The sequence below is a fragment of the Ambystoma mexicanum genome, chromosome 2p (assembly GCF_040938575.1).
Source record: "Ambystoma mexicanum isolate Mex_15411 chromosome 2p, UKY_AmexF1_1, whole genome shotgun sequence".
Lineage (NCBI taxonomy): Eukaryota > Metazoa > Chordata > Amphibia > Caudata > Ambystomatidae > Ambystoma > Ambystoma mexicanum.
The window spans coordinates 222,928,736-222,945,988 of record NC_090923.1 but is presented as its reverse complement, the minus strand read 5'-3'; the positions used below and the strand labels follow the sequence as shown (position 1 = coordinate 222,945,988).

Below are 17,253 nucleotides of genomic sequence, written 5' to 3'. Positions count from 1 at the left end.
ATACTATTGGGAAGTGAGACAATACTAATCTGGCTACAAGAACATATTGAGGGCAGCGAGTCTAAAGTGGCCACCATGTTTGACTGCTGTTTACGAGATACTATGTACAACCCACTTCGGGGTTCTTTTCTCTAGCCCTTGACCGGTCCAGCAAGAAGCCTCTGTCGTGGGTGCTCAGGGGGAGGCGAGTGAAAACCGGACTTGGCAGCAGCAGGCGGCAACGCTCAGCATGCCACGGCAAGTTAAGCGGTCGTTCTCTCCTAGAGGGCCATGTGGCGTGAGCCCTGTCTGCCCTGATTACCTCTTGCTCTGAATGCTTATTGCAGCTTGCTCCATGTACATGTCTGCATAGTCGAAGGTAAGGAGAACCACCAGATAACGTTGTGCCCCAATTGCTGTTTCATTACCCATGTGGTGCATTTTTCCTAGATATCACTGTGCTAGCTAAGCACACTGCACTGATAATAAAGATCTTGGTGTCCATATTGGGGACAGAGTGGTCTAGTGATTTTTGACACCTTGTACATGGCTCCATTAGGAGGGATGGTGGTAGGAGGCGTGGTGGTCCTATGTAATGGGGGTTAAGCCGGAATCAAAAGGGAAACCGCCAGAATCCGAAGACTCAAGTTGGCAAACCCTGCCCCAGAAATGGAGACTAGGAGTCACAGACCCAGCCATCTATTGGATGGGCCTAAAAGAGCCAGAGGCCTCTTGTGGGTGTAAGTATTAGAAGTACTACAGTGGGTAATTTCTTTCTTTCGCACCAGTTAGGAGTCCACTGTAGATTCTGTGCCTGCTCCATTGGTATCAGAGTTGCTGTTCAATCCACAACTAATTTTGAGCTTCTCTTTAGCATTTCTGAAACGTGATTTTTATTAAAGTTTCTGACTAGCTCAAGCGTCGTTCTCTTCTGTTTCCTCTTTGTTCTAAATGCTATTGTATCCTCATCCTCTTTAACCTCTCCACGGCATTTGATGATGATCCCTCCTTCATTTCCTCCCTTTCCACTCTTGGACTATCTGACTCTGTTCTTAAATGGTTCACGCTGACCTTTCTCAGCATTCTTACTCTGTAACATTGCCTGGACAAACCTGCCCCTCCCATCCTCTGTATGGTGTCCCTCATGGGTCTGTCCTTTTGGGCTCACTGCTCTTCGCACTTTACACTGCCACCTTTTCTGCCCTTATTGCATCCTTTAACCACTCGTCCTCTTTATGCCGACACCCACATCTTGTCCTTCGCTTTCAATTACACTTTACACTCTGTTTCGAGCTGTCTTTCTGCAGTTCAAAACTGGATGTCTTCATATTGTCTTCACCTTAATGCTTTGAAAAGTAAGGTTCTGTTCTTTCCCACCACTACGATTCCTCCTTCCTCTCTCTTCTGCTTGTAAATTGGGTTTGATATTTGACCCCTTTGTTTTTCTTTACATATTTCTTCCACTGTTCGATCCTGTTGCTATACTCTTTAATGTTTGCTGTGCCTGACCCATTGATATATGGCATTTGTAACACGCCTATGCACAAGTGTTTCAAGTCCCGACGAGGCGGGGGGGGGGGAACGAACAAAGGGAGAACAGACAACGATCCTACTAGGCCAGGTGTCATTCAGATCACTCCAGTGCAAGGGTAGGGGGACTGGGAAAAGTGCAAGGGGAAGGGGAGAGGGGAAGTGCAGTACATGGTTTGTAGAATACAAGATAAGTAATAGGGCCAGCTGGTGGCAAGTGCAAGGTAAGTGCTGGGAGAAGGGGCTGTAGGATACAGAGACAGTCCCGTAGTGCAGGTAGGCAACGCAGGGAAGAGTGGCAGGGCCAAGGACCGAGATTGGTGAGTGGCCAGTTGCAGATTCAGTGATTTTAGCAGGGGAGAGAGGGAGAGAAAGCAGAGGCAAAGAGGAAGGTTTTGAGGTGATTCCAGAACCGGAGATGGTTCTCAAGTTTCAGGGAGGCAGGAAGGCTGTTCCAGAGGGAGGCCCCTGCTGCGGAGAGAGATCTACCCCCAGCTCGTTGCTTGGAGAAGCGGCTGACCCTGAGGTAGTTGGAGGTGGATGAGCGAAGACCTCGAGAAGGAAGATATTTAGGAAGAGAGAGTTGAAGGTATTTTGGCCCAAGTCCCCAGAAGGCCTTGTGGACAATGCAGAGGGTTTTCAACTTAATCCTCGCGGCCACTGGGAGCCAGTGTAGCGATTTCGGTCCTGGAGAGAGACGGTGCTGGGCTTGAGGCCAAGGACAAGTCTCGCAGTCCTGTTCTGGATGAGTTGCAAAGGGTGGAAGAGTAGAGGCAGGAAGATTTAGACAGAGGCTGTTACAGTATTCCAGCTTCGAGAGAACCAGGGCTCTGGAGACTGAGCTTCTGGGGGAAGGAGAGGAGAGGAAAGGAAGGATACCTCTGAGGAGGTGTAGCTGGTAGTGTGACTTCTTAGAGATGTCAGATATGTGAGGAGAGAAAGAGAGTGTGGAGTCGAAGATGACCCCGAGGTCTTTTGCCTTGCAGGTGGGAGCAGGAAGAGGGCCAAGGGAGGCCGGCCAGAGAGCTGCAGGGAAGGAGGGAGTCGATGTGCCGATAAATAGAATCTCAGTCTTACTGGAATTAAGGCAGAGGTCATTAGCGGCACACCATTCCTGGATAACAGAAAGGCAGTCCGAGATGAGGGAAGAGGAGTCCGAGGGTAGCCTGAAAATGAGCTGGGTATCATCCGCATAGCACTGAAAGTTGGGACAGAGAGCGGCGATGCAGTGAGCAAGAAGTGCCAGGTACTGAGGGGGAGAGGTTAGATCCTGGGGGACACCACAGGTAGAGAAAAAGATGTCGGAGAGGAAGGAACCCAGTTGGACCTGGGAGGGTCGATTGGAGAGGAAGGAGGTCAGCCATGCCAGAGCCTGACCAGTGATACCCAGGTTATCACGGAGACGGTTGAGCAGGATGGTGTGGTTGACAGTGTCAAAGGCAGAAGAGAGATCAAGCTAAAGGAGAACACAAGGGGTGTTGGAGTCAAGGTTTGAGAGCAGGTCCTCACGGATGTTCAGGAGAGCAGTTTCCGTGCTTCTGGCAGCATTTGTCTTTCCCATGCCACTGAACTTCTCTCGTATGGATTATTGTTCAGCTCCTCTCTTTGGCCTTCGTGCTTCTCATTTTCTGTCTCTCTGCTCTATCTACAACTCTTCTGTTTGTCTCCTTTTTTTTATTCTACTCTTCTTGCCCCAAACATGGAAAGAGGGAGGGAGTTTCAATCTGTTCTTCTTCTCGCCATACTTTTCAGTCCAATCTCAAAACTCATCTTATATCAGTTCTCTCTTAGCAATTTACTCTTTTTCGCCCTCTTCTGATTATTTGCCCGGAATGTATTGCTTGTTTTGATTGTACCATTGCTATTTTTTTCTTGTCCTAACGCTTTTGGGGAAAAGTGCTTTATAACGAAATACAAAATACAAATGTACATAATGCACTATATGCCTCTCGTCGGGATTTCTTAAAGAGCTGAACAACGCCATGGCCCGCCAACTTGGCAACTGAGCTTTACCATGCTTGGAGACTCAATCTGAGCACTCCACTAAGTCCTTGCTGGAACCTTTAGAACGCTTAAAGGCATGGTCTAGTAACATTTTTTTATTGTCCCTACGGGTCGGCCATGTTTTTTTTTAAGTCCAAGTGGCTCGATTTTAGATGACTTTCCTATGGACCTTACCCGAGTTTTAGTCCATTAAACGCACACGAAAACAAGCACCAGGGAGCCGCCATTTTCTGATAATCCTATCTTTTCCCCCATCGCCCTGGCTGACCTGCTTTTGCGGCACTAAATCAATTCCCCCGCCCCTGAGCCTGTCATCAGACTCGTACCGCCCATTTCCCAACGCCAAAGCACTTCTTGTGTCAACATTCGCTGCGCTTCAGCTAATGACGTGTCGCCATGGAAATGGCAGGACGCCTCTTTCCTCAATAAGTATAAACGGACCGTTTCACAACACACAGCAGCAGATTTTCGATTCCATTCCTCTCTCTGTGTTACTTTGAGTATTCTGTGACTCGTTTCAGTGCTCTGGTCAGCTACCTTCGCCGCTTGTAGCCCGTGTGAACAGATACCAGTACCACCGCTATAAATTATTTTAGTTTGTTTAACACACAATGGCTACAATAATCCCCTACATGTACGAGCCAGAGTATACCGAGGAGGAACTACTGGAAAGGGAAGCACGCGAAAACGATGGGGATTCGGACGGCAGTTGGCAGGACGAATCAACAGATGAAGAGCCTGGGCCTAGTCGAATGGACGGCGTCTCCACCTGGTGCACATGCAATCGGTGCGAGCTAATGCCAACTGAGGACGAGAACTGTTGCTGCCGAGAAAACTCGGGATGCCTGGCCTACATTTCGGAAGGCGAGCCACGACCGCAATGCATCACCGAGCTGCCAGATTTCAGGGCAGCCTTCCTCACACGGGCCGTGTTGAGAATAATGATGGTGCTTATGCACGAACTTCGCAACTGTTCATCCTCGTAATCCGAGTAACGAGTAAGTATACTCTGCTTGTCATGCCACTCCTATTTCATGTTCTTCTACTATATCCAAAATGACATCTACATATCATTGTAACGCATGTAAGTCGTTCAATAGTATGCATTGTCTAGATAGCATTTGTCCGTGCAGAATGCCATTAGTTACATGAATTGTCATTGACAACAAACGTTTATTAAACGTCTCTTGGTCATTTAAAAACAGTTTGTTTCATTCCTTTTCACAGGTGGTACAGGCTGGTGGCCTATCGTTCCTTTACAGGGTGGCTCCACGGGAGGCTTGGGCACCGCGTTCGAAGAGTGATACCCGCCTGTGCCGTTCGTGCCATTAGAGAAACGTTCCCGAGTGACAGCGGTCAGTACAGGGGATTTTCTCTTGCTGTGCTGCAACCTGAACTGTACAATGTTTAAAGACATGTATTTTTGTGTCATCAAAATAAGATACAAAATAAAACACCACATATATTTTAACAACGGTTGTTTCGTTTTTTTTTTTTTTAAATGAATCAAGTGTGTCTCCATTCAAGGATGGACGTCAGACATCTGTGCTCCGAATGGGTGAAGGTCTGGTCGCTGTGAAGCAGGGTGGTCACTATCTATCTAAGCTAACATAACATATTCTCGATAATGCATGCACTAAATAACACTTGGTCAAAGTCTTTCAGTGGGTTATGTCTCTATAAAAGTCACACATATGTCTATACTAACAATTACCATTGGATTATACAGGCCTTGGGTCTTGACCACTTTAAAACACTGGTTGAAGTGTGGGTCTGTGCTCACAAGAATCTCCGGTATGAGGCATTTGTTATTGATAAGCAACGATATACTATCATTGATTTAAAGACGATATACTATATATTGATATAAAGGCGTTTCGCGCCAGTGGATGCGTGCTGGCATGGCGGGCTGTCGGGCGCGAAAGGCCAAGGTGCCAAACTACATGTACACTTCAAAAGGTATCCCACGCCAAGGGGCCATCGGTCACATGGCCTCCTCAGACCCTGTGTCTACAGCCAGGCCTCCCCTTGAAGCAGGCCGCCCCCCCCTAAGACCATGACATACATACATCATTCATTCACAAGCACACCCCTGTTTCTAATACTTTATAAACCACTTGATGTGTCTCATGAGAACATCTTTGTGCTTTGCAAGTCAATTCCTGAACGTGTTACCTGGCAATCACTGAGATCTACGCTAATCTGCTCGTCGTAGTGCTATCCGTGAACTTCTGTGACCGCTTAGAGCAATCCCATCAGTGTGCTACCTGTGGCCACCCACCTATTCTCCTGCAACCTACTGCTCTGCTTGCTGAATCCAACTGTTTGTTGGTCAAGGTAAGGCCATGTATCCTATTTTTGCAGATTTTTAAATTTCTATCTATTTGCGAATTGAGTACACAATAGTGCTAGGTTCATTGGTCTCATTGCTATTGACTTGAGTTTCCATTGCTATGCTATCAATAGATCTATTTATTTTCATCTGTGTCTATTGTCATCGAATTGCACCCTTCGGGGGTCCAGTCTATAATGTAAGCATGTTTCCTTCTCGTGCAATACAGAGAATCCAAGGGATGAGCCACATGTTCAGTTTTTAGTCACATCATTTATACATTTCTCCAACTTATGCAAATACTAAGCCGCACATAATGAACTGGTATAGTTCCTGCGACCAAAACAAACCTTGCATTGATCATTGTATGATTCATTTACTTTTGTATCACATCTTTATTCTTGAAGATTGTTTAATAATGTTATTTACTTTTCAGATTGATCAACAATGCCTGCCTGTTCGATTAGCGGTTGCCCTTCGAAGACTCATGAGCAATCTGAAGGCACTAAAATGCATGTATTCCCGAAAACTGTTGCTCGAATAAGAGAATGGGTCAGACATTGCGGATATCCACTGGATGAGCTGGAAAGTAGAGTCCAACAAGTCTTACAGGACAAGAGGGGTGATCGATACCGCATCTGCAGCCGGCACTTTTCCTTGGACATGTACACAACATCTTGGGTAACAAAGAAGAATAAACGGCGAATGACACGGAAATTGCTCAAACGCTATTCCCACTCTATTCGTCCACATGCCGCCACCGGTGAGTCAAGTGTCTGGATTTAGCTTTAGGCCTTGCGCTAGTGTGTAGGTATCCGAACGGATTAATTGATATTGTAGGTGTTCTATCCCTTGTAATAATTTCGATATTGATATGAGTGTATAGTTTTTTGAACAATGACATTTACCAATATATTCTTTTTCGCTTTCATAACCCACAAACGCAATGTATATATATGGGAACAGGGAACTGTGCTGTATTGAGCATTTTACAAGTATTCTGTCGCCTTACATGGCTATTTTTAATATTGGCATTTCATTATCAATCATTAATTTACCTTTACAACTTCTTGACTATCCCTTGAATCTGAAGCAAGAACATTCTACATCCTTGACGTGGTCGCAGTTATCAACCACTGCTAGCGCGTATCAGGTAATCTTACTAGGCTAATCCGCTACAGACTTGTTTTATGCATGTCAAGTAATATATTTTTTTTATCGTGTAATCATTTTACCGAATGTTTGGTTAGTGCTTTCCAATTGATATACACCTTAGTTATCGTCCACTGGTGTTTGTTTTCAGTTATAATTAGTGTTATCCATACTAATGCAAGTACTGTCTTTCAGGGAGATGCTGAAGCGTCCGCCACATCTACAACATTTCTAGATGTTCTTCAACAGCAGGAGGTATGGATACTGACAGCTCCATCGAGCGTCATCATCGGAGCTGGAATTCTTGTCGTTTGATTGTTCTACACAATGTTTCATTCGTGGTTAGCCGTTGATATGTACCTGTGCTGTCGACCCGAGGTGTGTGTTATGTTTTCACTATTGTAATCCTCACTAATGCAAGTACTATGTTTCAGGCAGTTGAGGGAGCGTCAACACCTGCACTTGATGCAGAGCCTGACATTCAAGTAATTCCAGGGGAAGTGGAAGTGGGACCATGCGTATACGAATCAGCGCAACAGCTTTCGGAAGTGCACACTACATTTGCAACATCCATAGATATTCTTCAGCAGCACGAGGTATGGATAATGACAGCTCCATCATGCGTGATCATATAACATGATTCCATTTGCTATACTTTCTTCCCTATTAATGCAAGTGCTGTGTTTCAGGGAGACGACGAAGCTTCCACTATAATCACAACATCCAATTTAGATGATGCAGATGTAAATAAATCGGAGAAATAAGTCGATGAAATGTGATCATATTTGGATTTTCCTTGATTCTTTTGGACAATGCATCATTTGTGGTTATCTCTTTATATGTACCTGTGCCGTCGACCCCAAGTGTGTGTTGTTTCCAATATTGAAAAGCATACTAATGCAAGTACTGTGTTTCAGGGAGATGCGGATGCCTCCTCTTCAATACAACCATTCATGGCAGTCCATGCAGAGCCAGAGGTATGGATACTGACAGTTCCATCGAAATAGATCATCACTGGTCGAATACTTGTCGTTTGATTGTTGCACACAATGTTTAAATCGTGTTTGGCTATTGAGATGTACCTGTGTGTTCGTCCTCACGTGTGCTTTATGCTAACAATATTTTGATACATAGTAATGAAAGTACTATGTTTCAGGGAGACGATGGAGCCTCATTCCGTGCTGTCTATGCGGATACAGAAAATATAGTTGTTGCAGCGCAAGAGGAAGGGAGGACATGCGGAAACGAATCCGAGCTACAGCGTGCAGATGTTGAAGGTCGAGTCAAAGTTGCAAAGAAAAAAAAAACAAAAAAAGGTTAGTTACAAACAGTTCATAACTTTGAAAAAAATGTTTGTGCTGGGGACTATTTTGTTGTTTTCCAGTCAATTCTGCTACACTCCATCTTGTGTTTAAACTGAACATCCCTTTTCCAATCTCTCCTCCAGTTACCCGTGGGTGTCAGAACTATACGCACACAGACAGTGAAGCAAATGAGAGATGTGGCTTGCCAGACCGTGTGCACTATGGAGGAGCTATTAATTGAGGCGAGGCATGTTCAGGCTCGAGATGCTCCTGTCCAATGGCCAGAACATGAATTAACTGTGTTTGGAGACTACAGCAAAGTTGCATTGGACCATAGCTACAGTGCGACCGCACCACAACAAGAAGATGTTATTGAATGTATTGAAGATGGCTCTGAAGTAGTTGCAGATCAGTTCACACAATCTACACCCGCCAAAAATTTGCCACCAAAAAACCTGACGACATTGTTGTGTTCTCCCATCAATGTTGAAGTAATAGATGTCGAAATGACAGAGAATGAACCAGCCGCAGCATCCATAGACACATCAGAACTTGATATCAGCGATATTACTTTCCAATGTGTTGAAATCTCCAACGTCACAGGCCGAAACAACGTTGACGCAGGAAGACAGTCTAATGAAAGAGAGCAAATACATTGTATTCGACAGTTGTTTGATGGAAATTATAAGTATGCTGAAATGCGTGCATTCCATTAGAGGGAAAGTATGTGGGAAGCCATTGATTAATGTGACTCGTCAAATAAAAGGCAGTAACGTCAAAATAAATGCCGCCTGTAGATTAAATCATAGGTTCTCATGGTCTGCACAACTGATGCTGGGGAAACTGCCAGCAGGCAATCTACTGTGTGCAGCTGCATCACTTTTTAGTGGCTCCAGTTTTAGAAAGTTAGAGGCTTTCTTTCAGTTTGTGGGACTCCATTTCATTTCTAAAGCGCTGTACTACATATACCAACGTGATTATCTGTTTCCAGCCATTAGTGATGCTTGGAAAATTGAACAATTGTCTCTAGCAAGTACATTCGAAGGCAAACGATTCAGGCTAGCCGGCGATGGACAGTGCGACAGCCAAGTACTGCACCTACCACTTTCAGGACATGGATCGTCTTAGATGCTCTAAGCTTGCTAGGGGGAACTGAATTGGTATTGCATTTGATTGTATTCCTGAAAATTGTGTGCTCTTCTTCCATCTCCTTATATTGCATAGGGGAGGGAGTGAATTGTCAAAAGAAAGTGATCATATTAACTCTTGGGGAAACCATCTTGGTCATTTCTGTGCTGCATTCTTTTCCATCATTGCATTTCCTTGAACCCATAAAAGCATTCTCAGCTACTTTATCCTCTCTATACCAACTCTCAAGTAGTTAAAGTGTGCTAGTGTAATATTATCCATTGTTGATCACTGTCATATTCATAAGTGTGCTATCAAATATTAATTTATCAAAGTGTGATATATATCTTGTTTAATGTTTCAATAAATCTTTTAATTTGCAAAACAAACCTACTTCTTGGCTCAGTGAGGTCAGGGGGATTCAAAGAGGGGCGTTATACAAGGGTTTATCATCCAGATCTATGAACTTGTCATAAAAATATATAAATAAGGGCTTCCCTTGGGCATCCCCGACTAGGCACTGACTTAGTTGGAGTACTGAATTGAAGTCACTTAACATACCAGATAGCGCAGGCAGTGAGCTTGAGAGTTTAATGGAGGTTTTTGCTTCAATTGAACTGAATGGGGGTGCCCAAGGGGGATAAACCTCCTAGTTGAATATTTATTTAAAAACAGAAACTGCTTGTCTATTATTGTTTACTGTCTTAGGGGTTGTCATATGTTTCTGTGGGTAGATCACTTTAAAGTGCTGAGGAGACCAGATAGCGACCACTGTCCACTCACCCTGGCATTGTCACCCCCCCCCCCTCTTCTTATAGGATGAAGAGATGCCACCCTTAAAGCTCCACTGGTTATCTACACAGGTGCAAAAGACCTTATTTGAGTGTGTAACTCAACTCCCTCAAGTTAAGTATTTTATAGAAACCAAGGGGAAATCGGCAACAAGGGATGTCGGTGATCCAAAACCTATGAATCCTTGATTGATATACTAAAGGCAATTTGCATCTCCCCAAAACTGTGACCAATGACTTAACAGGTATAAAGAATGTAGAGGCGAAAAGCTCAATAAGAAAAGAAATCGATGAAGGTATAATTACCTCTGGGCAATTGTTCTCTCGTAAGAGAGGTTATAAATAATTGCTGAGGTCGGGAGGGTGGGGGGAATTACCCTGCTATCGAACAATGGGACTTGATTGAGAAGATTGTCCATACTAAAAACTGTAAATGATTCTGGTTGGTGGTGCTGAAGGGCTTTGAAGCCCCTGGGGAGGTTAAGGAAGATCTCCCAGATAGTTGGACAACTCACTTTCAGGACCTTTTTTCCCCAACCCAGAACGGTCTAAAGTCGTTGCACCTAATCTCCCGTGGAGGAATGACCATGATCTTATTTTTACTGAAGAGGACCCTTTTTTTAATATCTAATGTATGTTTAGAAGGGTAAAGTCTATCAGACAAAAAAAAAAGAGGGCAGGTTGCTAGAAAAGCAAGCTTTTTACATTCAAACGGCCAGAAGGGTTAATCCACTTCTTAAACTGAAAACTAACTTGTCATGTTCAACAAAAACAGCTTTTTTACACAATATAGGATAATACACAAGTCATAACATAATCCCCATATTTCCATTGGCTAACCCCTATACAAAAACCTAAAAGTCTTTATTCTCTAACCCCATTGGTTACAACCATCTAAACACAATCCCCTTTCACGTGGTCTCATTAACTAGTCAGTCATGAAGTTTCTAAATATAATTGGTTTATTGCTTCAAACTATTTACAATAGTCGACTTCCATCATTTGTCAAAGAAACTTTAACTCAGTTTGTGATGTGCATAACCTTGACAAGATTCCCATCAAACAGATGGAGTGAAAACAATGGCCATTCCTTTAATAGTACAATGGTCGCCTTGTTTTTCCAGACCAGCTGGCGCCCCAAACTGCTACTTCAGCATTTCTTTGCAATACCTACTGCGACTTCCAGCTTTAATTATGTGGCCTCCCTAGCATGTATCCTGCGTATCTTCCCGAGAACCCAAATGGAATCCTAAAACACTGTCCCGCTCTGCCCTCGAGCATCCATTTCATGTATTTGACTAGCCCCACTCTGACCCTCGCAACCTAACCGGACCCGTTGATTCCCGGAAGTTTGTCCCTCACACCTACACATCCATCTAACCATAAAATCAAACCTAATAGCAGTTCATTCCGTTCTTGCCTCCAGCAACCATTTGGCCTGCTATGCCGTCTGCCCGATACACTCTGCTTCCTCCCTCTCTCCTGACTTGGGGCATCCAAAAAACACACGGAGGGAAGGAAACTGCTGCAAACCAGAAACTGTGCGGCTTAAGGTACGATGAGCCTGCAATCTTTGAGAAGACTTTTTATGTAAAGATGTTGGAACTCTTGAGACTGTAGCAATCGAAATACACATTTATCCTAAGTCCCCATGTATCTACTTCAAGGTTACCTCAACGCACATCTATGCGCTGCAAGATGTACCCCACATTTTAACATTTGCGATTACACTGTTGGTTATTATGATGAAAACTAAAATGTATTCAGACTAGCTACAAAATAACACATCTATGAAATCTCCATGTTGCATAGAACACACACACGTACTACAATATTACTTCGTTTTAAACTAGCCACATGCAGCTTAATGAAACTTACACAACATGAACCTCTTTTCTGTCTGGACGCAGTATGTGCATCTCAACATAGGCCATTAGGGAAAGTGGCAGGCCTGGATGGCCTTTGCTCAGATATTTTTAAATGGTGGGATTGTGTCTCCTTTTCAATGCAATCTCCCAGATGGGAACCATGCCAAAGACATGGAGTGGCAGCCTTATTATCCATATTTTTTAAAAGGGTCGATTTGATGACCCTCCATCTTACTGCCCAATCGAACTCATGGACACTGCAATTAAGACTTTTAATAAAAGCATAAATGTGTAGACTTCAACAGTGGTCTCTGTCTAACAATGTGTTATACAGCAGAAACGGGATCAGAAAGGGCTTCTCCACATTTGACCGCTGTTTTGTTATTGAAAATATTCATCTGGTTAGAGGGTGTAAGTTGTATGTAGCTTCCTTGGATCTGGAAAAGGCATTTGTTTCAACTGACTGGGACACACTTAGGAAGAAATTGGCAACAATGAATGAACTCTTAAGGCTCTTAAATCTCATATACCAACACATGCAGCAGTGCGATTCTAAACAGCGCGCACGTTTTCCATGCATTTTATGACCCCGGGTAAAACAAGTGTGCTCGCTAGCACCGCTTTCATTTATTTTGTTCTTGGCAGAATGTATCCCCCTCTCTAGTCAATAAACGATGTCTCCCAGCCCCCCCTCCCCCTGTCCCCGTCCCTGCAGAGGATTGTATGTGGCTCACTTAAATGTGCTGCTGATACTGCATTGTTGATTTGATCACTGGTGGCCTGCAGCAGAGTTTGGAGTATGCAGATAAACGTTTCCAGAAAAATGTACTAAAGTCAGTTATGGACAAAACTAAGATGATGGTATTTTGAAAAAGGGAAATATGGTTACACTTTTGCATATAAATCGAAAGAGAAGAAAGGGTGCATAGTGCGATCTTACTTCTACATTCAGCAAGAACGGGTAATGGGCATCCCACGTGGCATCTAACATTAAGAAAGCCACACTTCGGATGGGAGGTTGAATAAGGTGCTACCATACATTTGGAGTTTGCATTTCGTTTTAAAAATGTATAGGGCCAAGGTGGGTTCTGGGGGGGGGGGGTGAAACACCAATTGTACAGAATTAGAGGTATGAAAAGATGAACTGGTGTCCCTCCTGGCACTACGAATAATGCTATACGATTGGAGTTGGGAGGGAGGGGGGGTTAGCTAATATTGTTGCCCTGGCACGATTCCAATTTGGTGCTTTTTTTTTTTTTTGTTTTTTTTTAAAGCAACATATAATTTCTTGGAAAGCAACATTACTTCGAAATTCATTTTTAACATGTAGTTATATCAATGGTTACAGGTTATGAATGAGGGAGGGGGTCAGCAAGGGCGAAGAGCAAGGGAAGAAGGAAGACTGAGATGAGGAAGAAGAAAAGAAAACAAAAATAAAATGCCAACTTCAGGGTTTAAGATATTTCAGTAGTAACGGTTGAAAACATCTGCTCCCTTTTTGAAGACTCGTGTCGTTGGGCTGGAGATTTCAAACATGCAAAATGCTCTAGGAGAAATGACTAAATCTGAGGTCAAAGGAAAGTAATGAAGGGTGCAAATCTTTACAGGAATGGTACTTGCGACACGTGAAAGTAATACAAATTGATGAGTACAAAAGATGCAAAAACGATTTATCGGAAAAAGTGCTCATGAAGGACAGGGAAGCAGACGGGCGAAAGGTGGGAAATGTACCCTCTTACACTATACATGTATCTGGATGTAAAAGTTGAAGTGCGAAATAAGCGCCCACATCTGTAGGCGATCCGTCTTTATGACCAGACTTAATACTCTAGACGATGGAGAGAGGCAGCTTATGCGTCAGTGGTGTCCTTGTGGAATGTGGCTGCATGAAGTTCTGGGTCACTTTCTACTGATCTGCAAAAGTTACATTGATTTTAGGAAGGAAGTGGCTATCAAGCCCTATTTGATGGAATCTAATAGATTTTATTTGGAAGCACTGTTTTTAATGATGTATTGTAGTAATGCACTTTTTTTTAATCCTTTTTCAATACGTACGAGAGGAGTTTTGCGTTGGTTTAAACTATTATCAAATATGCTGTTTTTAGGGTAAAAGGAATGTTTAAGAACATGGTCTACAGACTCCTGCCTGCATTCCAATGCTGAACTCTGATGTCTTATGATTGGTGGCATGCAGTGGTGTTGCTAGGTCTAGACAAGATCTGGGGGTATGCTAATGTTAGGACTGTTGGAACTCTGTGCTAGCTAGCCTTTTAGTTATAGCCCCTGAGCTTCTATCCGGGGCTACTACCAAAAGACCCAGGGATATAGCCCTCTTGGGGCACCCCTAGCGCCACCTCTGGAGGCATGTGTTATCTTCTTGTGAAGGCTTTAAGATTAGATTTTCATTTTGTGTATAGATGCTTATATTTGGTTTTAATGGAGGAATCCGATATTGAAGATTACTACTACTACTTGACCATGGGTTGCCCAGGGAGGGGGAGAATTCCTATTCTAGTACTCGCAGTCACAGCCAGGTAAGTGTAGTGCACCCATCCAATACCTGTGTTGGAAGGGGCGGAGGGGGTGAAAATGGTAATACTTCCACCGCATACTCTACATTTCCAGGTGATCCACCCCCAGGGGACCAAGAATTGGCAGGTACACTTCAGTCATTGTTTTGGTCGATGGCAGTCCTTGGTTCGCAGGTGCAGTGGCTGAAGTTTATCAAGATTGTGTCGAGCTATGCAGTGGTACAAATCTCTGGTTCAAAGCTGACTGATGCAACCGGCTTTCACAGGCTGGACATCTCGGGATAGCAGCCACCACGATTCCCACTAACCTCCAGCACTCAGCAGATGCAGACATGCAGTGGAGTAAGCCCAGGCGGGAATCAACAGCCATACTCGTGATGACTGCATATAGAGGGCTCCTGGAAGGCCCTTCACAGTTGAGAGAAACAGCAGCGATGTTCCTGGGCCACAGGTCAATGACCTGCTGAATCCCAACCTCTCATGTGAAAAGTACATGCCCTTATATGGAGTTTCCTGACCGGAGATGGCAGGAAGATGCCCAGGTAACAAAGTGGCCAAAGGACAGGGCTTGAACCACCTGAAGCAGCCATTAAGAACATACGGTATATACAATGGCATTCTGGAGCTAAACCACATTGGTTCCAGGAATGCACTGGGAGGCACAGGCTAGCGCAGGGATGAAAAGCTCCATCCCTGTGGTAGTCTGTCCTAGGCCCACCCAAAAGGCATACGTTTTGCCAGACAAGTGGTAGGGTAGCAGAGAAAGGTGAAGGCGTTACAGAGCACCCTGCAAATCACCACTGAGCCCCAAAATTAATGAGCTCTGCAGATAAGTAAAGCTAAACAGGCTGTACTTGCCTCCACTCCAAAGCCAGGCAAGACGCAATGAAATAGACAAATATGCTGGATGATCCATTGCAATCTGTGGTGGAAAAACCCATAAAGAAAGGTTTTCCCTAACTAAAAGTGGTGAGTAATGGAACTTGTTTGAATCCAATGGCGGTATTTTTCAAAGGAGATGGGGGAGAGGGTAGGTTGTTGAAGGGTGGGCTGCTTGGAAAGTGAAGTTGTGACCGTGCACTTTGTTTAGCCAAAGGTAGAGGCCTGAAATGGAATGGGAATCATGTCCAGTCCTCTTCTTGAGTGAAGGTTGGAAGGGAATGGGCAGGGCTGTAAGTGCCTCGTCTTTCAATTTAAAAAAAATATATATATGTATTCTGTGCAACAGGATGTGGGGATGCGGCTGGAGTATTAGGACTGCAAAAATTACTGTAGTGAGTAACCCATACTGTCATGAACAAGAGTGATCCTTGAGACCGATGGTAGTACATAGTGAAAGTGCAGATGCTATGCTGACCCTCGGAGGCTTTGGCAAAAGCACTGTACAGCATAAACCTTTTAAGGCATAATGTAGTTTGGATTGGTTATGAAGCCACTGGGTTCAGTTGTGGCCTGAGTTTCAGTAACAAATAATGCCTCAAATGTGTTTTCTAATGCAACTGTCTTTAACCCCTTAACTGCTGGGCTATTATGCAAGTCTATGCAAATAGGACGAACATACTCGTCCTCAGCACTTAATGTAAAGTATTTGTTTTCTTTTTGGGATTGAATGTATTACCAAAATATATTTGCTTAAACGGTTTCATCTTGTGATGTGCAGCTGACACCTGGGGCTGTCTTTTCTTTGGGTCTGTTGCCTTTTATCGTTTGAGCAAGTGGCTTAGCCTGTCTTCCATTGCAGGTGAATCTGAAGACTGGTGTCCCTCCTGACAGCAAGAATGAGACCTGTACTGCTGGGGCAGGATCTCTGCTGGTTGAATTTGGACTCCTCAGCCGTTTACTGGGGGACTCCACTTTTGAATGGGTCGCACGGCGGGCTGTGCGAGCTCTGTGGAGTCTCCGAAGCAATGACACTGGTTTATTGGGTAAGAAGTTGACTATTTCACTTCTATATGCCATAATGCTCTGTAACAAAGATTCATGGACGGGTACGTCTCATGTTATGAGCTGGTATGTGTAAGTGACTATGTTGGGAGTGTCTGGTGAAATTCCTGTTCATATTATATTCGATGCTACACAAAGTATTCTGTGCTGCTGGTATTCCACAGGGAATGTTGTGAACATCCAGACTGGTTACTGGGTGGGGAAGCAGAGTGGCCTTGGAGCTGGGCTGGATTCCTTCTATGAGTACTTGTTGAAATCCTACATCCTATTTGGAGAGAAGGAAGACTTGGAGATGTTCAATGATGCCTACAAGAGTATCCAGAGCCACATGAGGCGAGGGTAAGATAATCAAGCTTTTTAAAAAGAACTGGAGATTCATAACTTCTAGGTTTTGTTTCACACTAATGTGCTTACAGCCTAGAGTGACAGTTTCTAGACATTTGTTGTTTTTGTAAGATGAGAAACTGATACTAGTGGGTTCTGAGGAGCGTTCTCATATTTGGTTTGTGTAAATGCTTTAGTTCTGAAAAGTAACCTCTGAAACTAGGGCAGTAATATGATCAATACATTGTTTAGTTTCCCCTTTTTGTAATGACCATGCTGTATTCCAGATGTTTCTCTTCTCCACCCTCTGGAATGCAAGAAATGGTACAAAGGTCACAACCCATAAAAATTACACACTGCAATAGT

The 17,253-nt window shown here is 43.9% G+C and overlaps 1 protein-coding gene across 1 annotated transcript in view; it reads left to right on the top strand.

Moving 5' to 3' along the window:
• The window catches only part of EDEM1 (ER degradation enhancing alpha-mannosidase like protein 1), a 224,568-nt gene that overhangs the window by 65,234 nt on the left and 142,081 nt on the right, over positions 1–17,253 (top strand). Inside the window, exons 5-6 of the mRNA XM_069643495.1 lie at positions 16,361–16,544; positions 16,728–16,902. Coding sequence (XP_069499596.1) covers positions 16,361–16,544; positions 16,728–16,902 — 359 coding nt within the window. The remainder of the gene's footprint in view (positions 1–16,360; positions 16,545–16,727; positions 16,903–17,253) is intronic.